The following is a 27,895-nucleotide window of genomic DNA, read 5'->3' as shown; positions in this document are numbered from 1 at the left end:
GCCTCAAAGTCCATCTATCCGCGATTACTGGAAGGGGTAAAATTACACAGCATGCTTACCCTCGGAGTAGGAATCCTCTCCCCAGAGGTTAGAAATGGGGCACAACAAGCATACCACAGCTGGAGATCTGACGAATGATACTCATTTGAACTTCCGAATAATCATCTGTGCCACACCGGCTGCCTTTGCAAAGCCAGCTTGTTTTGAACCCGAGTTGATTACCTTCCTTGCTGTCTTGCCAGGCAAATTATCTTTTGCCAACTTAAGTGATACACCAAGACCTGATCCTGAAGTCCTGCCACCCCCCAAACTCTCGGCGACGGCAGTGGAAGCAGCTCCAGGATGGCAGAAGTGGGCCTCTACCTTGCTTGGGCTATGTCCTTTTTTACTTTGTGCGGTCACCGATTTTTCTCAGCTCCACACCATCCTTTTATAGTAGGCACCTCAGGGTGGAGGACGTTAGGAAAGAATTTTATTTCTTGGGACTGCAGAAAAGGGTATTTCTCAGGGCTGCAGAAAAAGGGAAGCGGTTCCAAGTATCCAGGCATGCACATTGTCACCACAGCCCTGTTCGCATACAAGCCCATTGTCGACCAAAGGAACTGGAAAATTATGGCTATTTATCCATCCCTCTCTTTACCCCCTGCTGCGCCTCTTTTGGCAAAGCAGCTAAACAGTTTGCATTGTTTCAAATTTAATGCCTGCAGATGGTTTTATTTAGAATTTGTTTTATTGGTGAGACAGGCTTCCTCTGTTTATTAAATTGTGCCTACTTTTGTCATCCGTCATGTTGCCCATAATTTCTGCACAGCGCTGGAGGGTAGGGTTTCTTGTTGTTGCCGTTGGGTGGGTTGTTTGGTTTTGCTTTTTTTTTTCTTTGGGGGGGGGGGAGCTGTTGTAATCTGAAATACGACCGAGCTCTGAGCTCCAGGGAAACCCCGCTTCTTCACATTCCCTATTTTTTTTTTGGCTCGCAGAAGGGCATGAGGCTCCGAACGGGCGATAAGAGGCGCGCACCGGCGGGGACAGGGGGGGTGTCCCCCCCCCACCGGGGCCGCTCAGACTCGTCCCCCGGCCGCTGAAGGAGCCCCCGGGCCGCGGTAGGGGTGGGGGGGGTGCAGGTCTCACCCCACTCTCCCCGTTCCCCCCCCACCAAGAGGCGGGCGAGCCCCGAGGGGCGCGGGCGGTGCGGTCCCCGCTCCACCGAGGCGGCGGCAGGTGGTGGCCGCGGGGAGGGGGGGGAAGCCCGGTGGCTCCGCCGGGCCGGGCCGGGCCCCCTCGGCCGGCGGCTCCCCCCGCGGGCCGCCCGGTTTTTGTCCTTAAGAATCCCCCCCCCCTCCCCGAGCCCCTGGCCGGCCGCGGGCGCAGATCGCCGCCGGCTCCGCGCAGAACTCGCAGGCTCCGGAGCAGGAGGTGGGAACCGGGGGTGGTTTGGGTTTGCTGGGCTTTTTCTGTTGCGTTTTGTGTTTTTTTTTTTTTTTTCCCCTGCTTTGTGCGGCTTTTGGGGTTTGTTTTTCTTTTTTTTTTTTTTAATTTTTTTTTTTTTCCCCCCCTTCCTCTCTTTCCACCGCGGGTATTTGGAGGGAAAGGCGGGACCACCGCAGCCCCCGGGAGAACCCTAGCGGGCCGGGCCGGGCCGGCGGCGGCGCCTCCCCCCCCCCCCCCGGTTCGGGGGGTCCCCGGGCTCGGCCCCCGAACGCCCCTCTCTTCCGTTCTCCATGTCATTTCCTGTGCTAATAAGATGGTGGTCACGGCCGGGAGGGAGGGAGCCGCCGCTGCCGCCGCCTCCGCGGAGCCCGGCCCGGCCCCGGGACCCGTCCTCGCCTGGGACTAGTCAGCGGGGCTCGGCGGGGAGGGAGGGCGCAGCCAGCCGGGCTCTCCCCCCCCCTTTCCCTTCCCCTTCCCCTTCCCTTCCCTCCCTTCCCCTCCCCTCCCTCCCCGGGCTGAGCGGGGCCCCCCGACGCCGAGGCGGGCCCCTCCGCGCCCGCAGCGCTGAGGTGAGTCAGCCCCGCTGGTAGCCAAGGTGGCCACGAAAATGGCTGCGCAACGCGCGGGGGGGGGGGGGGGGGGAGAGGGTGGGGGTGAGGGGACGACGGGACCCGGCCCAGAGCGTGAAGGGAGGGTCCGGTTAAGGGGTGCCCCGCTGAGAGGGGGGTGCCCGCAGCGGGCGGGGCGGCGGTGACGACCCGCGGGCACAGGTAGGGCCCCCCCTTTTTCCCCTACGGCCCGTCCTCCGCCGCCGCGCCCGTTCCGCGGCTGCGCCCGCCCCCCCCTCATCTTTCCCCCCCCCTTCTTCCTCCTCCTCTTCTTCTTCCTCCCCTCCCTCCACCGCGGCCGTTAGCGGGGCCGGCGAGTGACGCGGCCGGCGGCCAATAGGCGGCGGGCGCGGGCGGGGCGGGGCGGGGCGCTCCCTCCTCCCCGGGGGATGGCGGCGGCTGTGGTGGCGGTGGCCGGCGGCTTAGTTCGGTGGGACCGGGCGATCTCCTTGGCGGGGTTCCCGCCGCTCCGGGCTTCGCCGCGCCCCGCTCCGCCGCTGAAAGCGGCGGAGCGGGGCGCGGCGAAGCCCGGAGCGGCGGGAACCCCGCGGTAGCTGCACCCCGCTTGCGGTCCTGATGCCTGCAAACCCCTCCCGGGCCGGTTTGTGCAACGGGAGGATTGCCCTTGCAGCGCTTAGCCGGGATACTTTGTTGACTCGTGTGGAAAAAACGTCACCCAATGCGTGTTTCGGGGCCTTTTTCCCCCCCTCTTTGCTTTTTTAACTTACTGAATCTTTCTGGCTTCTCTGCAACTGCTCCAGAAGAGCGTGTGGTTTTTTTTCTATAAACCCAATTCCTGTATCCCTTAGCATATTCCAAAGGGAAAATGCTTCCAGCGTCCCTTTCTGCATCCCTGAGAGAAAAAAAAAAAAAAAAAGCTGGCCTGTGGGCAAAACTGCTGGCTCGGTGTTGCTTCCTCTTTTTCCAGTGATTAATGCTGCTCATTAATGGGAGGAGAACTGGCAGAACCAGCTTAAAAAAAAAACCAACACAACGAACCAAACAAAATACCGACTTGACCGTAAGAAAGGGTTGTTTTCCAGCACTGCAGGTGCGCGCCGCAGTTTTTTTTTGTTAAGCGGCGAAGGAGCCCCGGCTCCAAATATCCAGCAGCCCCTGGATCCGGTCCTGCCGGCGAGGTTTGATTCCCTGTGAGACGGGTGGAGCGCGAGCACGCTGCCTGGGTTGGGCTTCGCGTCCCCTAAATTTCCGCTTGTGCAATCACCGAGATGATAAGCCATGAAAAGTGGAAAGGGAAATGACTCTTCCAACTTTCTCATGTGTTGTGTATAAACCCCGCAACAGGCGCGCGTCGCTGATGAGGACGGCGCGGTTGGGTTTTTTTTTGTTTTCACGTGCGAGCTGCAGTCAGAAACAAAAGCGTTCGGATGATGCACCGTCCGCTTCTTGCGAGGGGTGCTTCCACCGAAGGTGCTCCTGCTCTAAAAAGAACGGTTCAGCGCGACGCAGGGCTGTGGAATCGCATGCAAGTCTGCAAAGAGCTCCAAGTGTCCGGGTTGTTGGTGCGGCCGGCAGAAGGACTGCAGTAGCGAAGGAAAGGCGGGTTAGCTGGTGCTGCTCCCCGGGGAGGATTTGAGGTAGCCACGGGAGATGCTGAAGTTTGCCCTGGCTCTTGGCTAGATGCTGAGGTGACCGATCCCACTGCGGTGTGGAGTAGCAGGACCGGGAGAAGCTGCTGTTCCCTCCTGCCCGGGAGTCCCATCAAAAGCTGCTGTTCCTTCTGGCTGTCCGTGGGGCGTGCGGGAGGAGGTCCCGCGGCTCCCAGCTCTGCGATGGTTTTGGTGCGGAGCTTGCTGGTTTCAGGAGAACGGCCTGTTGCTCCTCTGGCATCTTTGTGGACCGTGCGTGAAGCACGGTGCTTTCTGGGCCAGTTTATGGGGGGCTCTCTCACTGTGAGCCTTACTGGTCCCTGGTAGCGATTACTTGGGGTTTTTTGACAATTTAAGGGGGAGGATTATTGTGAGGGTAACACCTGGTTTTAAATAATAAGGACAAAAGCAAGGACTTGTCTGAAACCTTATTTTCGATGTACTGAAGCGAGGTTGGTCTTGCTGGGATGGGGTGGGAGCAGATTGTTTGCTCGTATTCCTAACTGGAAAGCGAGGGACCTGCTGAAAATGGGTAGGAGCGGGGTAGGATTGTGTCCATGAACACTGCAAGAGGAGCCTGAAGCGGGAGGGCTGCTCCGCTGCAGCAGGCTGGCTTTGCAGTCGGGGGGCCACAAGCATTGCGGTGAGTGGAAGTTGCCGCCCTGAGTCAGGAATCGGAGAAAAGTATGTGTATTGAGGAGAAAAATGACAAGCCCAGGCAAGAGAGGTCTTTGGTCTTTTTATAAAGAGTACCACGTACACTTTATCCTTCTGTTTGTTTTTTTTTTTAATATTCTTTTTTCCTTTCATAACTTCTGTCTCATGCTGGTTAATTCCCAAGCGAAGCTGTGGTTTTTTGACCCCCCCCCCCCATGTCCATTTATGCAAGAGAAGTATGTGCTTTTACCTATCTCTTTATTCTTGAAGTTGCTGTTAGCAGGGCCTCTCTCTTGCTGGTTTGACTATAAGCGCTACTAACCATTTCCAGAGCTCTTAAAATACTGCCTAATATTCATGACTTTTCAGAGTAGCATATTTAAGATTGTTATTGCCAATCCGGGGCTGTTGGCATGTGTGTGAAAATTTGCATGGAGAAACTAAACACAGTCCCAAAGACAAAATGTTTTTGGGGTTTTTTTTGATTGACACTCAAGTAATAATACTGTAGATTAACTGGGGGACCTCCAGAAGGAAGAAATAAGCTGCTAAAACTTGATCTGAAGGTACAAGGCTGGGTAGCTGTAAGAAGTAATGACTCTTGTTCCCAGTGGTGTGCATGCAGGTGGGAACTTTTGATGCCTACTTTGCATTGGGAACATGTGTATCCGAGACGTATGAACAACCGTTTCTCCTAAGAAAGCCAAAACAAGCAAACCTCGCTTTTATTCCTCAGTTTGGATTGCAGCTTTCTGGCATTTTAAGAAATCTGGAGTCAGTCGGACGTGTATCCGGGTATGCGTGACATGTCTTCTTGCATCAGTGTTGAGTTCTCTGATCTGGGCTCTCACCTGAGCGTGGGCCCTTCAGACCCCAGGGCTGAGAGCCGCTTCAGGCACAGGCGTTTCCAGTGAGGGGGGATCGACACGTGCAACTTCTACAGGCACAGAGCAAGTGGCAGAATTCCTCCCGGACCGCCGCGGGATGCTAGCTTTGCCACTCCACGTCTTGCCCCTCATTGTCATGTTTGTGGCGTATCGCAAGTGGTTCTATACAGTGCTCCTGCATGAAGCTCGGTTGTAGAGGGTGAAGTTTCTTGGACCAGAGCTCCTGTGCAGCTGCAGAGAGCTTTAGTGCCTCCTCTCGCACTGACCTCTCTGCAGTAGTGGACTAAAGAAGGCTTAAATTTTACAGGCTCTTCTGTTCTCCCTGTGACCTCTTCTCTGCTGCTGAAGGTGTTTTTAAGTAAAGCCTCTAGAGCAGTGATCCTTTTAAAGCTGCGGAGTGAAATGTTGCTTTTTAGGAATCCCTGCTAGCTCAGCTTGGCCATGCAAGTGGATTCCAGTAGCAAGTCCAACCTCCCAGAGAAAAAGCAGAGAGGACAAGGTGAGAGGCAGAAAGGTTCATGTCACCCTGCCTGGCATCTTCAGAAAGAAGGTGAGGGAGAAGTGCTTCGGAAAGGGAAGAAGTTTGCAGGTAAAAGAGGCCAAACAAAGAGCGATGGAAAATACAGAGCAGTCCTGTGGCTTCTTTGGAAGGTGGGAGCAGCCAGGGTGGATGGAGAAGAAACCTGGTGAGGAGAGCAGCACAAGCATCCCGTGTTAGAGAAGTTTTTCTTTAAAATGCCCACCGCATGATAGGCACTACACTACTAATAGAAAAGACCGGGAGGATTGAGAGCAAGGAGGGAAAAAAGCAGAGGTGACGGGGGTCAATTTCGACTTGGCATCTAGAATCACGTTTACAATGTGGAGTTTTAGTGGTCTAGTCACCGTCCTCACCACGTAGGCTTCGGACTTCGGCTAGAGTCAGTGAAGATGGTACTAGCACTGGCATTTTTCCTCCTTCTGTCCCAAACTCTGCACATAATTGCAAGAACCTACATTTCTGCTGAGAGACAGTCAAGCGATTAAAAATACTGACACTTAAAGCTTTGCTATTGTGCTTCCTGATCATTGGTCCATTTGTGTGAGCAGGAGAGCTCGTATCCTCGAGAGCTGTTGTTCAAAGGCCTCCTCTCTCTGCAAGGCAGGGAGGCAGCGCTCTGGCGTTTCAGACTCGAAACGGTTTCTCTGCAGTCAGAAGGTAAAAACATTATACATATAATTTAAGGTTTAAGCTGCAGAAACTGGCAGCCTCCAGAGAGAGATCAGTAATGCGTACTGCAGAAGACCGTTTTAGTGCAGTCCCTCGGTCACGGACAGCCATCAATAAGGGGCCCATCAGAAGGGTATCGTAAGCAAAGTCGTCCGATTTGAGCACGCTCTGATAAATGGCTTCATTCCTCTGCCCCCTTTTTTCTCTCCTCCTTAGGCTTTGGCTTTTCAGCAAGGCTAGTGTTACTTCGACAGTAGCGACTTGTCCCGGAGGAGGGACTGCTGTTCCAAAATAAGCGTCGGCGTCGAGCCCTGCTGGGTCCGGCACTCCTGGTGGCTCAGCCACGCTGCCTGTGCCACTGTCAGCTGGGGGCTGGCTTTTGCCTGTGGGTCCTGGGGATGATGTATGAGGACAGAGTGGTGAAAGTGCATGGGAGGTGATGGGGGGGATTATCTCATGCAGCAGCTCTGGAATTGCTTTAATTAGCTACCCCTATGAGCCAGTGGTGCTCCTGCCTTGCACAGTGGCGAGCCAATGCACTGAGCATCCTTTGCCGGTCCCCAAGCCAGGTCATCCCTGCACACTGGGGACAGTGGGCTCCAGGCTCCTGAGTGCAGCCCCCGTGGCCCCCCGTGAACACCCTTTGAGAGTGTTGAAGGCCGGTAATTGGAGCTGATGTTGATCAGGGACATCAGCTGTTTCCAGGCTGATAACCGCCATGAAATATTGTCCAGTACATTCCTTTGTGGTACAATGAAGCTTTATTTTGAAAATGTATCGTATAAACTGTGTCATAATACGCTGAGTGGAGTTAAATGTGGTCCTTCAACTGCGGGCTCAAACAGGTGAGCAGACTAAGTGTACATAGCATCTTCCTAGAAAGATGTTGTAAGTTCGGTTGGGATTACCTTTCCACTCCTATCCCTTTCATTTGGATAAACCTTGACTTCTCATGTCTGTTTATATTGCGGGGCTTTGCTGTTGTAGGTTTCTTTTTTACATTTCTTTTGTTCTGAGGCTGCTGGAGTACTTCATGTGGTCTGTTGCTTTCCTTAAGTAGTAGACCTCGTGCTTGGAAAGGCTAATGTGAATGGTAAATATGCCACAGTTTGCAGAGTCCAGTCCTTTTATCCCTTCAGAGTAAATTAATGAAAACACTTGGAAACTGACTGAAGGAAAAATCAATACTGATCACACATGAACATACTTTTGTGAACGATAAAATACGTTCTAGAGTTGTCATGTGTACACACCTAGGCATGCAGATGATCTTCTTTGAGCTCAAATGAGATCAGTCAGCTTTTGAAGAATAGAAGCTTTTTAATTACTGAATTTCTCTTCCCTTGGTGATTGGGAAGAGAACTTTCTTATGTATGGTATGGTATGTGCGTAAGTTGCTTTGTTCCTTGAGAGATTTTTCCTAAATCGTGTAGTGAAGGCCCACTGGATGGGTGCAGCGGTACCTGACCCTCAGTGCAGGATGCCACCAGCTAATGCTGTGTTGCTGTTGCAAAGGCAGTACCTCCAGAAAGCAGATCCACTTACTGAGTCTCCCGGACGTGTTGAGAGCTAGCACCAAGTAAATCAGATGCTAACATATCCTCTTTAGGTCTGATGGACTTGTGGTTGGTTGGGTTCTTTTTAACTAGGTCTCATTCTGTAGTTAGGTGGTGAAATGTTGCTTTTGAATTCTCTTGGGGTAGCCAGTGAACTTTTGTAGTCCCTCAGTGACTTGCATACGTGAAGTCACTGTGATGTGCTCCCTCTTCTTTTTGGACTGGAACTGAATGAATTCTTGGGCTCTTTCCATGCTTCTGCTAATCAGTGTTTTAAAACTGTCCGTAGTGTAGAGGACCAGGTATTTCTGTGCAACCCAATACCTTCATGTAGAAGACACACTTGAGGAGCGGGGTTTGAAGGAATGGCCCAGAAGTGCTTGGCCCCTGGGAAATTTTTTTGTAGTTAGCTGCCTTAGGATATATAGGGTCTGAACACCCCTCTCCCTGTATGGAAGGGAATGTGCAGATCAAATGGTGGTGGTGGTGAATTCAGCACACGGATATCTGATTTCTTGGCAGATCTGACACTGGGAGTACCTGGACTGCTGCCTGCCCCAAGGAAGAGGGGGTCGGTGTGACCCATGCTCAGCCAGTACTCATCCAAGTGGTGTAATGTGAGCCCCTAACCTGTAGACAGATTTACCAGCCCTGAATAATGTCTGTTGTACTGTGAGATCTTATCTCCCTAATGGCCTGCAAGAGGGTACAAATGAGGAGAAATAAATATGGCTCTTGCATTTGCTTCCACTGCATTTTGTGGAACAGTTGATTTGTTCTCGTTCTGCCTGGTGTGTTCATTTAGTGCTTTTAAAGGACTGAGCTAGTTTGTTAGAATTTGAGGAACAAATGAAAATATGATTTGCTCCTACCTTCTCGTTTTCCCACCAAATATTCTTTCCTTTTTTGCTGAACAAGTAAAGCTGTGTCCTGAAGCCCAAGTAGAGTGAAACCACTGTAACAAACATAGAGGAACTGTCATGTAACATCCTTCAACAGAAATGAACAGGTGCCAACTGGACAAATGGTACCAAAGCAGGATTTTATCTTTGTTTTGCATCTGTACCCACAGGTCCCAATTGAATGGGGATCCCCCTGCAGCTGAGACTGCCTGCGTAGAGCTATTGGTGCTGCAGAGGCTTTTACAATTTGATGTTTGCTTTCTGAAGCTTTTGAGTTGGGTGGTGGGAAGGGGCATCAATAACCAGGTGCCTGCTGGAAGTCTAGAGGTCTCTTGGAGGGGTGGGGTTTCTCATCTGCCTTTGGGATAAAGAGCTTTGGGGTTGTGATTTGTAAGTCATACTGTCTGCTCAAGAAACTTTCTGTCATGTGGCTGTATCAAGGGTGAAATTGTCTTTTGTGGTTCATGCTTTTTATGTGGTGGAATTTAAGGGCAGTCTTATAAAAAACCACCAGTCTGTATAAAGGCAGACCAGCACTCAGTTGTCACCGTTGAGCGCGTTGTTGGCTTTGTGCAGGAAAAGAGTGCTCTGGTGAAATGCGCTGAGCTTTCTGACTTGGTGGGGCACTTTGAATTTTGTGCGTAGCTTGGCTGTGGCTTACAGATGTGTGCGCAAGCCTGTCCGTCCTGTCAGTCTGTCCCATCCTGTCCTCTAACACCACTAAACATTCAGCAGTGGAAGAGAAAGACAAGAGTACTGCAGGTAATCTTTTTTAAAAAAAAAAATAAAAAAGCTGTAACTTCTAGAAAAGTGTTGAGTGAAATGCCGTCTCGTTAAAAGATGGATGTGCTCTCCAGAGGGGCTAATTTAGACACTAAGGAAATATATGTGGAGCTGATTGCTGGCCGGGTGCCAGTCACTGAAGGGCACCGGAGGCTGAAATGCCAGGCAGTGCTGGTAGTGCTGGCACTTCAGCCCATGACGGTTGGGTTGCATGAATTATCTCTTTGCCTTCCGGCTAATTTTATCCTGTTGATTTTTCATGAATCATTTCCCATCTCTGTGGGTTAGAAATTAAAGTGGAAGTTTGCTAGCCAGAATAGCCACATCTGCTATTTAGAAAGTAGTGTCTGGGGTTTGCTTCCTGCCCACCCCCACGCCTTCCCTTCCCCTTTCCCTTTTTACCTCTGTCAGTGTTCAAATATGTGAATCACTGGTGTTGCTCACCCACGGAAATTTTTAGGCTGGCCAGCCTGCACAAGCGCAGGGGTCCTCGGGATGCGCGTGAGCTCGTGGTGGGCGGCCGGGCGATGCTGGTGGCGGGCAGCAGGCGGGTGCTGAGTGCTATGTGGCAGGGTCCCAGACGCGCGGCGAGGCTGGCAGGACCCAACCGGGACATCTTGAATTTCCTACGCGTGCCTTATAAAACATTAAAGGTGCTCCAGTGTCTTTTCCCTCTCCCAGCGCAGCAGAGCAGGAGCGCTGCAGTGGCCCAGCCTGCTGCGTGCCTACCAAGCGCTTCCTCACTCCAGCCTTTTTGTCTGTCCGCAGATGAGAGTAGGTCATTTGGGCAGTAAATTCACATCTCTGCTTTCTATAAAAGCACCTGCGTGATGAAAAACTTGGAACTTTTGCGGACCCAAACATAACTTCCCTTTGTTGAGCTGTGTGTGCTTGATTGCTGTCAAGGCTGCCATCTGGGCCCGCAGCAAGGAAAGGATAGGTTGATTATCTAAAAGTAGAGCCCCATAAGTAGGGATCCAGGGACCCGCATGGGTCTTGTGGGTAAGCGAAGTTTTGCTGGCAGCTGTGCTTAAGAAAAAGCATGTTCCCTTAAAACAAAGGGAGCACTGGATAAATGAGAGGATGTCTCTAGCTTGCTGATGTTCATTTTTAATCAGTCTTGGTGGATTGCAGTAAATTCGGGAGACTGGAAGAGTGATTGTGTTGGGACGGTTCTGAAAATCGCCAAGTGGATGGTCCAGGAAATGATAGGTTGTGTAGCGTGACACCAATCCTGGGTAAATATAAAGTAATTCATGCTTGAAATTTGATGTTACGGAAGGTGTCTTGCACTTCTCATACAGGTCTGATTTTGGTTTTTGAGAAGCTTACCATTGGCTTAAAGAAAGATCCGTAGATGTGATATACTTAGGTACATAAGGCAGTTAACTCAGTGATGAGAACCCCATTAATATCTAATGCCAAAGAAGATCCATAAAGTACAGGTGGCTTAGGAAGTGAAGGTAGTGATTGATAGAGAGTCAGCATCCAATAAATAAACTGAAGTGGCAGCATAAACAGTAAGGAGGATGAAGGATACTCTAAGCTAAAGGACAGTATTAGCACACTAATAAATCAACTGTTTGTGGATTAACTTTAAGATGAACGTAGAAAATGTTTTTTCAGCGTCAAAAGATCAAGGCTCTGGCATTGCCTCCTTAGATGAGAGGAGCAATAATCCAGCTATTTTAAGCTAGAGCTTGATCATTTTACAGAAGAGTCTCTGCAACATGATCTGTGGAGACTGCGTTTGCAAAGTAGACTCGATGACCCTTCCCTTCAAATGAGGGTAAGGGAGAAGCCAATTCTGCCTGACACTTGCTCAATGATGCAGAAGAAAGCATGACTCACCACTGGCAAAATGTGTAGAGGAAACAAGTTTGGTGAATTGTAGTTATTGATAGGGGCAGGATGGAGTAATGTAGTTTGTTTGGTAAATGGAGCCATTGAAACAAAACAATTTTTATACAGACAAGTGGAGAGTTATGAATCTGGAAAGGTATGTCCTGAACGTGATCTGCAAATGGGGGCTGTGTCCCGAGCAGTCCCATGTGAGAACGTGGGGATCAGAATGGGCAGGCGGCTCTGGGGAGCTTTCTGTGCCAGGTTCTAGCTGGAAAAGACGACCGTGATTTTGGACACACAGATGGGGAGGTAATGAATCAGGCTGAGGAGGTAGTTTTATGTCTGTAACCCTTATATTTACTACAGACTCAGTCTTATATCAGCATAGCTTTCTGGTGCCAGCATCTTGAAGTAATGTAGAGAAAATTGGAAAAGTTACATAGAAGAATGACGAAAACTGTTGGAAAGTTGAGAAGATACTGCACGGGTACATATCCAGGGCTCTGCTAGGTATGTGTTTTTATTCAGTGCTTACAACTATTGCTATCCAAACACCTTTCAGTAGTACCTTAAGGAGCAAGGCTTACATCTGCCACTTGTTTGTACTCTTATTCCGTCCTTGGGGAGAAAAATGTTGGTGGAATAGCATCTTGTTTTAGTACTGGGGTTTTGCGTCTGTTTGTTTTAACTTTATAAATGTGGGTATATATTTATGTTGAAGAAGCCAAAGGCAAAGAAGTGCAACTGGCAGTCCTGACCAAAGATGGTGAGGTTTGTTACAGCCATTAACCTGGGAAGCAATTCTTTCCATTTGCTTAAAGCAGCGTCCCAACATGCCAGGTATTTCAGCCTTTCCCACCGGGTTGCAGGGCCCTTTGAAAGAAGTGCTGACTGGTGCCCAGAACTAGAGAGATTCACATATAACTTGTCTGTGATGAGGATTAACAATTGAAATGAACTTCTGATGAAGTGTTGGCTTCTCTTCCTCTTGCTAGACTTGGATGGAGATTCTGTCCTATTTGTAGGCTAAAGGTAAGAGCATGTGATGTACAGGGGATCAGTCAGGTTGACCTATTTCTCCTTTCTACCCTTAAACTGTGAATCTGTGACATCAATGCAGGGAGCCAAATACAGCAAAAATGAGAAGTTTCCAGTTTAAAGGAATTATTTTTAATATATTTTAAAATGCAAGTCACTTGTTTATTCTTTCAGCTGCAATAAGTAGCTGCCTTGGCTGTGTGGTATGCCGCGCTGTTTCAGAGGCTTTTAGGCTGCATGGGAGCTTTACATTGTCAGCATCCCGCTGTGGTGAGTCCTTACTCAACACTTAATGTAGAGAAGTTCTGCCAGATAATACCTGGTTTGCAGAGGATTGTGCTGATGTGTGCCACTAGCTTGCTACCCTGAGATCAACAAAGGGCAAATGCTCCCAACTAACCGTAATACAGAATTTTGTCTCAAATCCTGTAAAGTCAGCAGTATTTTCTACGTTCACTAGAAGTCACCATAAGACAAACTTCAGACTAGTTCAGGGATTATTTCAGAAGTTCTTTTCCGTCTTCCCCCTCTGAAACGCGTCTGTCATGGTGTAGATCATGGCAGGTTTTGATGATGCAGTTTGCCGGTGGACCATGTAAGAGTGACAGTGTGAACGCATCTCGTATCCGCTTGAAATGGCAGGAGGAGTTCCAGGCTGGCAAACGGGAATGTCCCTGTCCCCAGCCTGTCCGCAGTCGGGGTGACACTAGGAACTTGGTCTCGTGGCACCCCGATGCTGTTTGTTATGTCAGTTGCTGGTCTTGAGCAAGTCATTGAAACCACTGGGAACTCTAACCCCTCCCTGCTGTAAAATGGGTTTAAGTCCTGTGGTTTTGAAGCTTGCTCTCCAAGCTTCTTCGGAAAGCTGCAGCAAAACTGGGGGTGCTTTCCAGGTGCCTTTCTAGTAGTCCTGACCTTCTTCGGTATTTTCAGAATTCAGAACTCAAAGAAAATGTTTCTTACTTCTCTTCTGGTGAATTCATGGCTTCCGACTGCAGTGGAGTAATTGGCAATGATTTAAACAAGTCCTAGTCGCAGCTCATGCTGCTCAAATCCTACATCATCCATGCCCTGTAATTTTCACTAATTAAGTTCGAATTTGTGACTGCCCCAGCTTGTCTCCAGCTGTGCAGGCTGCCTTCAGCCCTGCTCTGCAGCTGTCAGGGAAGAGCCCCGGCCTCACATCAAGCTGGGAGCCAGGTCATCGGCTCTTGCCCTGCCACCAGCCTTCACCGTGCCGGGATGCCGCTCTGCTGGGTGGAAGACAGCTTCGCCCACAGGAACGTTGTACTTTGGGGGGGGGGGAACGTTAAGCCAGCGCTGTGGAAACTCTCAAGGCGAAAGCAATTTTCCCAGTGGAGCATGGGTTCGGTGTCTGTCTGTGGACAGTGGTCCTCCTCTGAGCAAACTGGTCCTCCCTCTTATTTTGCGGGGTCTCTTGGTGTTTGCATTGGCTGTGAGCGTGAGCTGCATAGCCAGCCGGCACTTCATAAAGTGATCCAAAATGGTTGGCATGGCCAAGGACCTTGGTAAGTGAATTCACCTCGGGGAGGACGGTCAGCCTGGGTCTTCCGTGGTTGTTTGCGGGGGAGCTCGGAGCCTTGAATGCTGTGCTTTATTTGCCCCTTCTCGGCTCGTCAGTAGCTGACTGTTCTGGGTTACTATTTCTGGTAATAATATGCAACTGTAGAAAAAGCACATGAATTCAAGTCCATCTTTCACCATGGGCCTGCACTTTAAAACGTGGTATGAGCTACGCAAGATCTTTCTTAAGAGGGGTTGACCTCCAGAAGGCCAGCAGGGAGAAACTGAGTGAAGGAGCTGTGTGCTGAGGAGGGGATGGATTCCTACATGGCTGTTTCACATGCAAGAATGTCCCAATCTGGGAAATGTGCCAGTAAAATGTAAAATTAAAGCTCTGTTTTGGAGACTGATCCACGCAGATAAGAGTCTGTGGCTGTTAACTAATAACTACAAGAGGGGCAGTGATAAAGGCGGCATACTTGAGGATAGGAATTCACAGGTTTGTTCATGCTTAACCCCATTTGGACATTTTTTCCTGCATTAGAGATTAACAGCTCAGATGTTCCTGTGTTTTGTACTTCCCTGATCGCGAGCAGTATGGTAAAGCCACCGGGCATCTTAAGATGTGTCATGCAGAAACGTGACAGGTCCTTGCCTACTTTGTAAAGAAAACAGCAGAGGTTATGTGGCACTGCTGGTGAACCTGGGGATGCCTCTTAGGATTCGTAGCAGTCACACTGGTGTCCTGGGCCTGCCGAGGGGCATTGTGCCTCGTACCATACCACGACTGCCTTTGCTGTCCAAAGGACTTGATGTTGTGTGCAAACAGCACCTGGATCTTCACAGCATCTCTCTCACCTAGGGATTGTCCTCTCTGACGTGCTGCTAGGACTTTGCAGTAGGCTGTGTGCATGCTGACATTGGGAGGACTGACTGTTCTGATGGACACAGGGACATGCACATAGGAGGCTGAGTACCCCCCGGGATACCTTAAGCAGTAACCAAGGAGCTTGCTCTGCTTATGCTTACATGGTGCTTCTGCACATCACCTGAAATTTTCAGAGGATCTTCATATTTAGGTGTTAGAACAAACACAGCTGTAAAAATTGCCCAAAAAAACCCCAAACCAATGAAGTGGAGGGAATAAAAAGTGCAGAATGTGAACTAGACTCTCATGGTTGTGGAAAACTAAAAGGGGAGGAGAAAGGGCAAGAAAGAGAAACTAATGGGCAGTGAAATTAGGAAAAATTAAAAGCAGCTTTAAATACATCAGAAGCTAAGAGTCCTAAAAGCACAGTCATCTACTGATGCCTGGAACTGGAGAAATGTCAAATGTTTCTTTCCTGTAGCTGGCAGAAAATCTAGATGACAGTACCAGTTACAGCAGCAGCATAATGCTTTCTGTTGTAGCAGTAGCTTGGGAAATGACCAAACAACAACTACTACAGCAGTACATTTTTAAGTTTGCTATTCTGGCTAACTTGCATCCAGGGATTATAAAAGGGCTGGCTGAGCAGCGGTCTCTGGGCCACAAATGCTTTTTTTTTTTTTTTTAAAAAAAAAAAAAAGAGTATACATAATGAGTTAGACTGAAAAAAATGTTGTGTGTTAGTCATAAACAAGTAAGCTAATACTAAGTCTAATCTGGGCAAACTAGAGTACTAGGCTACCTGCAGTCTGATGTTGGCTTCCAGTAAAATAATGTAACAGCTTGTAGGGATTGGATTGGTCATGATTTAAGGGGATGTTAATTCTAATAATGAGCCTGTGCAGATTTTTGAAAAATAGGTCTTTTCTAACATGGTGTGATTTTCTGATGTTGCTGTAATTTTGCTTGGTAAAGTTAAAAGCACTGGTATGTCTTGCATGTTTAATGCACTGAAGTTGTGCCACAGGTCATCGGAATAAGCAGCTAGAATGATTCCATATGCCACACACTGTTGGAGCAGGCCCAGAGGAGGGCCACAAAAATGATCAGAGGGATGAACACCTCTCCTGTGAGGACAGGCTGAAAGAATTGGGGTTGTTCAGCCTGGAGAAGAAAAGGCTCTGGGGAGACCTTTTTGCAGCCTTTCAATACTTCAAGGGGGCTTGTAAGGAAGATGGGGACAGACTTTTTACTAGGCTCTGTTGTAATAGGGCAAGGGGTAATGGTTTTAAACTAAAAGAGGGTAGATTTAGACTAGATAAAAGGAAGAAATTGTTTACAATGAGGGTGGTGAAACACTGGCACAGGTTGCCCAGGGAGGTGGTGGATGTCCCATCCCTGGAAACATTCAAGGTCAGGCTGGACGGGGCTCTGAGCAACCTGGTCTGGTTGAAGATGTCCCTGCTTATTGCAGGGGGGTTGGACTAGATCACCTTTAAAGGTCCCTTCTGACCCAAACTATTCTATGAATAAACGAAAACCTGACTAAATGAAAGGTCACAGTGTGACAGCAAAAGGAGAGCCATTGCTGATAGTGTATTTCTAGTAGTGTCAGCTGGGACTGAGGTTTTTTTGGCTTGATGCTAATCAAGAGGTGGGTGTTGGTCTCTGCTCCCAAGTAACAAGTGATAGGACGAGAGGAAATGGCCTCAGTTTGCGCCAGGGGAGGTTAGATTGGATGTTAGGAAAAATTTCTTCACTGAAAGGGTTATTAAGCATTGGAACAGGCTGAAGTGGTTGAGTCACCATTGCTAAAGGTATTTAAAAGATGTGTACATGTGGCACTTAGGGACACGGTTTAGTGGTGGACTTGGCAGTGTTAGATTTACGTTTGGACTTGATGATCTTAAAGGCCTTTTCCAGCCTAAACGATTCTATGATTCTAAGTTTGTCGGTGTCCTGGAAGAAAACACAAAGTTAATTTGGATGATGTTTGTGGGCAACACAAAGCGCAGGCAAGTCGCAAGTAATGAAAAGAGGCAAGTTAGCGGTGGAGTTGTGCTGACACGTATGCTGGGCGAGACAACAAGTTGTGTGAATGTCTTAAAAGCAGACACCTAGTCGCAGAGCAGGTAGGAGGGCTGCGGTGGCCTGGGAGCTGTTGCAGGAGCTAGGGCTCTTACGGCGGCACGGCGGTTCCCCGAACACAAAATCCCCAGCTGGGCACGGTGGCGAGAAAAGTGAATGCGGTACTGGGACACAAACATGGAAATCCTGAGCAGGGGCAGGGAGCGCGTTATCTTGGTGCAAGGTGCTGCTCCCGTCAGCGCAGGAGAGCTGCGGCCGGTGCTGCACAGGAATGTTGCTGATAAGTTGGAGGGAGTTCAGGGAGGACCGTGAGAGGGGAGAGCTGCAAAATGTGCCGTACAGTAAAAGGAGGGGCTCTGTGTGTAAAAGAAACACTTGATTTCTCTTTTTTTTTTTTTTTTTTTTTTTTTTTTTCCTGCTGGAGGTATGCTATAGTTTAACCAGGAGTTACGGAAGGAAGTGCAGTGGCCTGCCTTGTGCAGGTCGGACTGCGCCGTCGCAGGGTCTCTCTCGCTCCGTAATGGAGGAGTCCTCACAAGGGAAGAGTGGGAAAGGAAGAACCATTGTATCTTCGGAGACAGATGTCTGCATCTCTTCCTACTGAAGCCTTGGGTGTTGTGGCTGTTTTAACTCCAGGTGCCCTGTCCACTAGGCTTCCAAAATGTGTGGGTTTTCTGACCGAGAGCATCTGCCCTGCAGCCAGCATCTGCCTCCTGTGCCAGTGCAGGCCACGCAGCTAACCACCTCCGGGGCAGCTCCCGTCCCTTCTTGTTTTTTAACATTTTCTCCCTCCCCGAGCTGCTGCTTTGTCCCTCCTGAGCTGCTTTACTGCAGACTTTTCAGGAAAAAACTTTTCCTTCTCCTCTGGGAAGGGCAGGTAGCCCCTGCCTGCAGCACTGGCTGGTGCGTGGGGACAGGACTGGAGAGCTTCTCTCTCACTCTGGAGAGTGCAGAGCAGGGGCTCAGCCTGCCAAAATAATGAACCCCTCCTTGCCCTTAATACCGCTTCCCTTCTGACTGGCTGTGGTAATTCTGAAAGAAAATGTGTCTTGTTTTGGGTGTCTTGTAAAGGCTTAAAAGTGCGTGTGTTTGCGTGTATCTAGTTGTACTTAATGCTGAGGCTTTCCTTTCAGAGCACTATATGAATATTAACTAGAAACTCCTTGATACAGGCTCGATAAAGGTCTTTCAGGCTGCACGTTGGCATGTGAGAAGTTGGGCTGGAAAAATTAATCATTTGTCCCCTGGCACAAAGAAGAGCCACAGAGGCTGGGAATAGCATTCTGGCTTGCTGTAAACAGGGCACAAACGTAGACTAGATTTCCACGGTGCTCAGTCCCATACAAGCATGTGTGGAATAAGAAAATTCCTGTCTTCAGAACACGAATCTTGGGATGCCCAGAGCCGGATCGTGATGGGGACGGGCTCTTCCACCAGCTCCCCTGACAGAAGGGGTCTGATCAGCTGCTGAGGCCCCTCTGCTGGGCACTGCGAGTGTCGGGCAGCAGGTGTGGAAAGGGGGGTCACAGGGGACTTTGGGGGGAGCAGCTATGAAGTCTGATCTGGTACAGTGCCTGAGAGCAGCCAGTTTGTGTGCCTTGGAGGAACTCTTAAGATGAATGCGATAGAGACAAGCGGTGCTCTGTTTTATTCCTTGTCTTGAGCTGGGATGCTCTGAAGCTTAGTGGCCCTTCCAAAAATCTTAATTAAACCCATTCCGAATTATCATCACTTGCCATATCAATATTTTCTCTTCAACAGCATCCCATGATGGGTGGAGGAGGGAATTGTTATCGTTTTGGAGCTTGCTGTCCTTAGACATCATTAAGTGGTTCCTGGCTCTTGCACTGAGCTGAGGGAGAAGCGTTTTCACCACAGTGGCTTGCGTGCCAGAAGGGTGGTGGTAGCTCGGCTCCGGTCATCGCAAGGGACAGGAGGATCGAGAGCATGACTTGTGCAATTTGGTGGAGTCTGGCAGAGCGCTGTAGGCACTTAACCTGTTTGTCAGAGGTGTCCGGAGCACACAGAAAGCTCCGTCTGCAGGGGTGTAGTACACCACGCTCTGTTCCCAGATGGCAACTGGCATATATTTGTAGACAGATCCTGGTTCATGCCACGACTTGCATTCCTCTTTCTTGTCATTCTGTCCCCAAAGACCTGGTCTGAGTTAGCGGTGCTCCGTTTTTCTGTAACACATCCCACCCACCAGTCTTAAATTACATGCGCGACATTTTTAATGGGCTCTGTGGAGCATGCTTCGGATTCCCGGTGCCTCAGGTTGCTCCGTGGTGTCTCACGCTCTTCACCTGACCTGCGACTGAACTGCTCTTTCCTCCCCAGCGTGGGAAGAGCTTTCCACCTACCTGCGCACGTAGGTGCCCCAGTATGTGATGGCAGCTCTCGATGCCAGGAGGGAGCCTGCCCTGCTGGGGGAGGAAGGCTGTGATTTCTTGGCCACTCATTTTTCTCCTCCCTCCCTTTGTTGTTTTTCAGAACATGAGTGAAAACTTGAAGGACTGTTTGATCCAGACCCAGGCTTCCTTAGGGGAGATGGTGACGATAAAAACAGAGGCCTGCTCTCCGCGCCGGGACCAGGAGTATGGACAGCCTTGGTACGCGGCTGAGCTTTGGTCCGATGTACTGTAACCCCCTTCTCTCTACCTCCCTCCCAGCTTAAAGTTGGTTTTGCGAGATATACCTGAACTTGTCAAAGTTATTAAACCCCTCCCTTGTGAGGTCTGCCTTGAGCTGTATGACGGGGGTGGTCACCTACTCATGTGCTAGGCACACGTCTGTTATGTATGCTAGTTCGCATCGGGCTTTGTGGTGCTGGCATGCGTTGAGGGTGATGCCTTGCCTTTGAGCCGCACATTTCCCAGGCTGTAGCACCTCTCTGCTGGTGGGAGTCCCCTCTGCCACTCTCCTGCCCAGTGTGGGATGTGCCACACGTGTGCCATGCATGGAGGTGCTCTAGCTGAAGCCACTACCTGCTGTAGGCTTTAGCCTTAAGCCGTCTCAGGCACCAGCTTTTGGCAGGTTGGATGGCAAGTTAAATCATTTCTCTGCTGCTGGTGTGGGGACTAAGAGAGTTGGTCAGGCCCCGTTGCCTCTGCTCCTCTCTGCGTGCAGTCCCAACATCTTGGTAGTTTAAAATCATCTTTCTGTTGTTCCCTCCCCAGCTCTGGAAGGCCTGACCCACAGTCCATGGAGGTGGAGCCCAAGAAACTGAAAGGGAAACGGGATTTGATCATGACCAAGAGCTTTCAGCAAGTGGATTTCTGGTGTAAGTGTCTTGTGACTGAGGGAAAAGCAACATCACCACTATATAGGCTTCAGTCTTTCCTAGTCGGCACCTTGCCAGGGAAGAAAAAAGCTGGGGACAAATTTGTGTGATCTCCTGAAAAGACCAGCACATTTGATAAGGAAGCTGTTGCACAAAAGCAGCTTGTCCATCATGGGGCTGTGCAGCGATAGGGAGGTAGGTGGAAGGTGTGCTGGAAACATGAAAACGTGCATGTGGGAAAAGCCTAAGAGTCTGCAGAACCCAAAGGCTTGTATTCAGTGAAGGGAACATTGTGTCGACGATGACTCTTTCCCCCCTCCCTGTATTCTGGGAAAGAAAACTGGTGCTGGTTACATTGGCATACCTACAAAATATCAAATTGTAGGCCTGAGTCCTTGTCTGGTCACAGGGCCAGTGCCTTGGGATGCTGCCTTTCTCCCGAGCACAGAATAAAGGCTGTATGATGAGGGTATTTTTTTCCAGGGATGTTTGTTTTAGTTCCCCTCGGGTGCGTGGGGAATCAAACCTTTTGTCATGAGGACATTGCTGCTTACCAGGGATGTGCGAGGAGCCCGCACCCTCTGTCTCTGCAGGTGGAGATGGGGTCTTTCCCTGCGCACGTGGCCAGTCTGTGTAGGGCACCAGGGCTCACGCAAGCGCAGGCGTTGGTCGGGCAGGCATGGCTTGGGGCAGAGCCCTTGTGGAGAGATGCGTGACGAAATGGGTTGAGCAGCCGCTGAAGCATCTGTTTGTGTGGAGGTCGGAATTTGGGGAGGGGACTCAGCTGGGCTGGTGGGAGGATGGGGAGCTGGGGCATGCTGGCCTGAGCACTGTGCATCCTATGAGCTATGTGAGCCTGTACAGGCATCGCATCTGCCCAACCTAACCCCTGCTCCCCTTGCACCTGCAGTTTGCGAGTCCTGCCAGGAATACTTCGTGGATGAGTGCCCGAACCATGGCCCCCCGGTGTTCGTGTCTGACACCCCAGTGCCCGTTGGCATCCCTGACCGGGCAGCGCTGACCATCCCGCCTGGAATGGAGGTGGTGAAAGAGCCCAATGGGGAGAATGACGTGCGCTGTATGAATGAGGTGATCCCCAAAGGTCACATCTTCGGGCCGTACGAGGGGCAGATCTCTAGCCAGGACAAGTCCGCAGGATTCTTCTCGTGGCTGGTGAGTGACGAGTCTTCCCAACGAAGTGATGCCCCAGCCATGCAGCTCAGAGCTGGGGGACTTGCAGGTCTGTGGAGCCAGACCTTAGCCATCTTTCCTGTTCTCCAAAGATCTTCCACTGACCCACATGGGCAGTAGGCAAACATCAACCTGCCGTAATTATTAGAAGCTTAAGGGTATTGATACGTGAAAGGAGACCAGGTGCCATGGCACCCAAGTTCAGCTCACAGCTGTAGGAAGCAGAGCTTGCTTCTCCTCTTCCCCTTGCCATGTTCTTCCATCCCCACTCAACCTCTAGGGCTCCTCCAGTACCTTTCTCTGCTCTCGTCATCATTCTGAGGATAGAGGAAGGATTGTATCTAGATATTGCAAAGCTCTCTCACGGGCCTGCAGTACTCTTCCCAGCCCGCTTGAGCAGAACAGGTGGCTCAAGAGGCCAGGAAAGAGGAGATCCAGTCCATCAGGAACTGATCTACATGCAGACTCCAGCACCAAACCCCATATCTTTTTCCCCTAGTACTACAGGCCTTGGTTAGCCTATGAGAAAGAGACGTCACTAGATTGATGGATATTAATTATTATGAGAAATGAGATGTGGGACTTAAGTTACAGGTGCGAAAAAAATTGAGAGCTGCTGATATGAAATGCCTGCTCACGCTTTTCTGTTTGTAGAATAAATGTGTGTCTCAGCCCTGTCCTGAAAGGGAGGATAATCTTCTGTATCTCAGGACTATTAACAGTTTTGTCACCTGCATCCATAGTTATGAAATGCTGCTCACACTTTTCTGTTTGTAGAATAAATGTGTGTCTCAGCCCTGTCCTGAAAGGGAAGATAATCCTCTGTATCTCAGGACTATTAACAGTTTTGTCATCTGCATCCATAGTTCTGTGTTGGGGATATTTGTACATAGGAAAATGCCTCTTAGTTCAGAGAAGCCTCCGCACACATGTCCAGCGCAGCAGCCTGTAGTACTAGGAGAGCTGAGATTCATGTCCTAGAGTTTCATGTCCTGACTTAAGGCTGGAACTGAAGCAGTGATTTGAGAGTCGTAGACCTTTTCCTGACTGGACCAGCTAGTTGACATGCTGCATCTGTTCTCTTGTTCTGCAGATTGTTGATAAGAACAACCGCTACAAATCCATCGATGGGACAGATGAAACCAAAGCAAACTGGATGAGGTGAGTCCAGTTCTCTTCTGCCTTCCCTTTTGGGGTTCTGTCTTCCAGAGAGAGGCCATCAAACACCCCTTGTTGTTTTGTGTGACAGAAAAACAAACCAAAGTGCCATGACCCCTTCTGTAAAGGGTGTGCTTGTGCTCTTTCAGTTTATTGTGGTGAATCCTTTGGAGTCAGATTCAATGAAAGGGACTAAAACAAGGATGTGTGTATGGAGGATGGCTATTTTCTGGAATGAGGACAAATGATAAAGATGATCCTATTTATCTACTCTTACAAATGCTGACAGGTCTCACTCCATTTTTTATTTTTTTTTACTTTATGTTCAAATATTTGCAAAATGCTTTGCATTATCCCCAGGGTAACATTTGATTCTGTTTGGGGTTTTTTTTGTCCTTTCCCATTTGACAGACATTGGAAGAGGTGCTTTTTTTGTTTTGTTTCTGGGCTTCACTTGCAACAATTGTCTGTGGTGGCTGTCATCATAGTGTCAGCTTTACTGTGTTAGGAGAAACATGGAGTGAGTTGCTGCAGCTCGGAACGCAGAAATCGTGCGTGTGCTTGCGCTCCCTCTGCCGGCCCCGGGACTCAGCAGAGCAGAACCCCAATACCAGTCAGTACTGAACCAGGAGTGGGGCTGGCTCTGGTTTGTTAACTGCAGCAGTAAGGGAACATGTTTAACCATGCTGCAGTGCTTCAGGTATTGGTGTGTATCTGCAAAATGTATGTCACTCTTGCAGCCTCCTGAGGCGGAGGCAAAGCACTGAAGTGCCTCCTGCGTATGGAGAGTCGCCAGAATGGGGCATTGCTGCATACTGGTGCCCGTCCCACATTCAGACTGATCCTGCTTTCAGGGGTGAATTTTGGAAGCGGTTGTTGTCAAGAAGGCATTTCATGCAAGGGTAAAGCAGTGTGGGAACTAACTGGTTTGTTGGCCTGGATATCTAGGATTTTCAGTTGTCACTCATTAAGGGGAGAGAGAACATGAAGTACAGGTAGATGCAAGACTGACCTAGCTGGTCAAATCTGGTTGCACCACTTTTGCTCCATTTGAGTCTTCACGTGGATTGCAGCTGTTCTGACACTTAACGTTCATAAAGTTCAGCAAAGGATCTCATTTTTCTGTAAGAATTCCAAACATTACAGTTGTTCATTACTGGATGAGAGAAAATGCTAGACCTGGGCTGAGACTGGAGTTGTCGCTCCAAAAAGAAGCAGTGGTGCGGTGGACAGATAGGTAGGGGGATATATATCTTGAAGTAAAGAATGCAAAGTTCAAAAATCAGAGTGAGATTTTTCTGCTGGATCTTTATTTGATCTGGGTGACAGTGAAGCTGGGGGAAAACACAGTCTTGGAAAGCAAAAATCCTATGATGAACTCTTCTTCCTTCTGCCACGAACATGGGTTTAAATAGGCACTACTCATGGTCCCAGCACCAAAGAACAGAGTGTTCTTGTCTAAACTTGTGTTTGCCATGGTTAAGTCTCAAGACAAGTGTGGTCTGGACCATTCTCTACAGCCTTGAAAGGCAAGGAGGTTATGGTTTTGTAGAAAGGGGATGTTTGCAACTCTTCTGGGGAAGGGTGTATCAAAGGACCTGTGCAGGCTATACCAGTCTTGCTGATCTTTCTGGTTTTACTCTTGAAAATTGCTTCCAATAGCAGTATTATGTAGAGTCTGACTGACAGTTCAAGTGGAGATAGTGGTCCTCAAAAAGCCTTGGTTTGTTTGTTAGCAGTTTTCAGACAGAAGGTGCACTCGCTATCCAGTGCTAGGACATTACCTGTCATGGAGATTACCCACAGAAATTGTACTTCCAGGACGCTGTAGACAGCGCTCTTTTTGTTTTTCAGATGGTGCTCTTTGCCATCACTCACAGATGGAGTGCTTTGCAAAGCAGATCTACTCACCCTCTGGGTAGGTGGGTATGGCCTGGGGAGGGCAGCTTGGGCTGACTCCTCTCTCTTCTTGTAGATCTGGCTATTATTTTTGTTGTTGACTACCCCATCTGAGTCCATTTTCATGTTCCCACTGAGGACAATGTGTACACTGCAGCACTTGCTGGTTTAATTTCAAGTGACTGTTTACCCAGGGCAGTGGATGACAGGGAGGAAGGAGTACGAAGCGTAGCAGATGGCATGGCAATGGTAACATCCTCTTGCCCTTTCCCTCTTCAGTCAGTCAGTCGAGACAAACTCCTGATGCTGGGAGCATGTTTTCCTAAGTTGGCTGCTGGCACGAGAATAATGCACCCTTCATCTCTGTCCAGAGTAAAGCGCTGTTGTTTCCAATACTTTATGAAACTCCACGGCTTTGACCTGCAGGGATGTGTGCAAACCTCTTCCTCTGTTTTTATTCTTTTGGGGGCTCAGGGTGACTGATTACCACGGATCACAGCAAACCTCAAGCGAAATTGGTGCTTTCTCACGCACAAACCATAAAACTGCTGCTGATGGGAGTTCTTGGGGCTTCTGAAGGATTGTGCAGAACCAGCGATTGCGCTGACTACTTCTGAGGAAATTCTGTTATTCAATTTTTGGGGACCTCTAAAAAAAAAAAAAAAAGGGTCTGACCAAAAATGAAAGGAATTCAGAAAGTCCAGGAAACATCCCTCTGGGTATGTATCATTTGGCCCAGACTGAGATGCAGGGTAGGAAGTACCAGCAAACTGGTGGTGCCTAACTGAATTGTTGAAGTGCCTCATGTGTGGGGTTTCCAGGCTAGTTTGGGCATTTATAGTCTGTATCCCTTCTTACATACGAGTACCTGAGTTCTCGGGCTTTTGGCACAGTTCAAATTCATCCTTTCCCTCAGCCCATGTGAAAAGGCTGGTGCAAGACTTCTTCACTTCTTTCTCCTTTGCCTTCCTCTCTGCCCCCTTTCCTCTCCAAACATAGTAACAAAGAGGTCATGAGGAGCAAGACTGTTCTGTAAGTCTTCCTGTATCTCCTTATAATGGAGATGTCTGCGATTAGATCTTCATACAATAACAGAGCTTGGAAGGGAGCTCTGGTCAAGTGTTCCAATGGCCTGCTCAAAGCAGATCAGCAGATCTTTTAAGTACTGAGCTACTGCTTTGATTTTACAGGACCTTTTAAAAATAAAAATTTTTAAAAAGTCAGGGTTACTGTGTACGCCCATGTGTTCAGGGGGAGTAAAAGCCACCAGCCTATGCACGAGTCATTTTGTTGAACTTCATAAACTGGTCTTTGTTACCTTGCAGCAAGTGGAGCAAATGTTCTTATCCATTACAGACTGAAATTTATGCAGAGCAAAGGGATCCTAAAATACTGCAGGACTGTGATCCCTGTAAAAAAACTACTTTAGCGCCCTGGGAAAAGTTACATGCTTGTTTCTTAAAGGCAAAGAAAAGTGGAGTTGTTTGATATCTTTGTGGGGTGATCATTAAGTGCCCACTGTTCACGTAGTTTACAATGTCACGTGTTTTTAAAGAAATAGCTGTACTGTCTTGCACTTTCAGATTGACCTGGTCTGAGGTGTGAATTCACAGCCTCACAGCTCGGGCACCTCTGGAGCTTGATAAAACCCACACAACGTTCCCAGAGAAGTACTTCCAAATATCAGTGACTGCTCCTAGGGACATCCTGCACGCTAGTGGAAATGCATGAGGGGAAAAAGATGTCTCTGACAGTAATACTGTCTGCATTTTTATACAGAATAGGTTAATGTGCCTGCTGGGAACCTAACTTTAATTGAATTTGTGATTAAAACTGGCCAGAACTCATTACTCTTTGCATGGTGAGTTTGCTATTGGAATACTTAAGTTATCTTAAGTAGTTTTGACCCAAGTCATGCTGGAGCAAATGAGTGGAAACCCTGAAATCTGAACATCCAGGTCTATCACAGATTGTCCTAAGTGCACTTGGTGGGATACTTTGTCTGGGAAGAGCAAAAAGGGCTCTAATTCCTCATCAGTGCAGCTTTGCTAGGGATGGCAGCCATGGGTTCAACAGAGAAGAGAGAGTGCAGGTTTCCTGACCCTGCCAGCGGCTCCAAGCAGCTCGGGAGGGACTTCTGTTCTGCAAGCTCACCCCTACCCAGGGGCACTTTGCAGAATACTGTTACTCCTTTTCACCAGAGCAACTTGTCAGTGGAGGTTTGTTTCTACCACATGGAGGCACTGATTGTGCAGTCTTGGGTACCTGCGGAGAATATACATGAAACCCAGTTTTGCTGAATGTGATAAAAAATCAAAACATAAATGTTCCCTTGCTCAGTGTTCCACATAGCCTTTTCTCTCCTTCCAGTGTTCAGCTGGGAGAACTCCTTTTTCCTTTTAATTTTGGTTGGTTGTTTTTTTTTCCTTGAGGTCAGTTAGCAAGTGCTTTGCTGGCTCTCCATCATTTCGTTACCATCTTCCCTAAATGCTCCCTCAGTCCCTCCATAAATGAAGCTCCACCAAAACAGTATCTCAAGGATGCATTTACGTTTGTCCCAGTGAAATGCATCTGTGCACTTAGTTCCCAGCTCTCCCTGTATGTGGCCTGGATTTGAGCAGCATTTCCTACTGGTTTTCAAGCTTTAACCAAGGTTAACAGCCTCTGACACTTACCCCGATGGAGGACAGCAGTGTCAGTGAGATTCATTAAACAGCAGCGTAACAGCACTAAGGAGGAACTAGAACGACATCTGGCAAGGGTCACTCTGCCTTTCTGTAGGTTTTTCTTAGTCTGTGGCCCACAAGCACCTTTCACATGAGTGCATCCCAAACCAGCTCTCTTCTGCTAGGCCATGTCAGCACTGAAAGCCACCCATCTCTGACGAGGTGCCAGCAGGGCTATTGCAAACATGGGGCAAGTGGGGAAAAATGCTGAGCCCTTTGCTTATATGAGCTTTTCAGAAAGTATTTTGGGGTGGCTAAAGTCTGCCTGCAAGAGATAGGGCATTCAGGCAAGATTTTAGGATTAAATGTAATTTTTTGAAAGAGGAGGGTCTGAGCTATCCCAGCCAGAGTTTATTCCCACAGCATTGCAAAGATACTAACAATAAGTCCTAAATTAAGTCTAGTATCTAGCAGATAGCATCTTTGGTTTCATTTAATTTAGGACCATAAGCAGAAAGAAAACTAATGCATAGGAGAGCCAATAGGTTTTCACTCCCGTGGTGTCACTTCAGAGTTACAGTTGTTAGGTGTCCTAACCATTAAGATGTCTTATTTCTTCTATGTTCCATCTTAATATCCTTTTAAAACATTAATTTTCTAGGCTTGTAGTGACAGCTTTTTGGGACAATTTATA

At 48.9% G+C, this 27,895-nt stretch overlaps 1 protein-coding gene across 6 annotated transcripts in view; it reads left to right on the top strand.

The window, feature by feature from the left end:
- The first annotated feature begins 756 nt into the window (after positions 1-756).
- Positions 757-27,895, top strand: part of PRDM11 (PR/SET domain 11) — a 52,170-nt gene continuing 25,031 nt past the window's right edge. Inside the window, exons 1-5 of one of the 6 annotated variants that reach the window (XM_069784646.1) lie at positions 757-1,413; positions 19,498-19,641; positions 20,184-20,287; positions 21,198-21,460; positions 22,572-22,639. In XM_069784646.1, the coding sequence (XP_069640747.1) occupies positions 19,604-19,641; positions 20,184-20,287; positions 21,198-21,460; positions 22,572-22,639 (473 nt within the window). In that variant the 5' untranslated portion in view covers positions 757-1,413; positions 19,498-19,603. Of the gene's footprint in view, positions 1,414-1,490; positions 1,998-19,497; positions 19,642-20,183; positions 20,288-21,197; positions 21,461-22,571; positions 22,640-27,895 lie in introns of those variants that run through there. The other 5 variants (XM_069784644.1, XM_069784643.1, XM_069784647.1 and 2 more) reach the window with 5 other exon arrangements.

Source organism: Haliaeetus albicilla, chromosome 5, assembly GCF_947461875.1.
Source record: "Haliaeetus albicilla chromosome 5, bHalAlb1.1, whole genome shotgun sequence".
Classification (NCBI taxonomy): domain Eukaryota; kingdom Metazoa; phylum Chordata; class Aves; order Accipitriformes; family Accipitridae; genus Haliaeetus; species Haliaeetus albicilla.
Note: the sequence above shows the minus strand (reverse complement) of the source record. Positions and strands in the feature narration are given on the sequence as shown.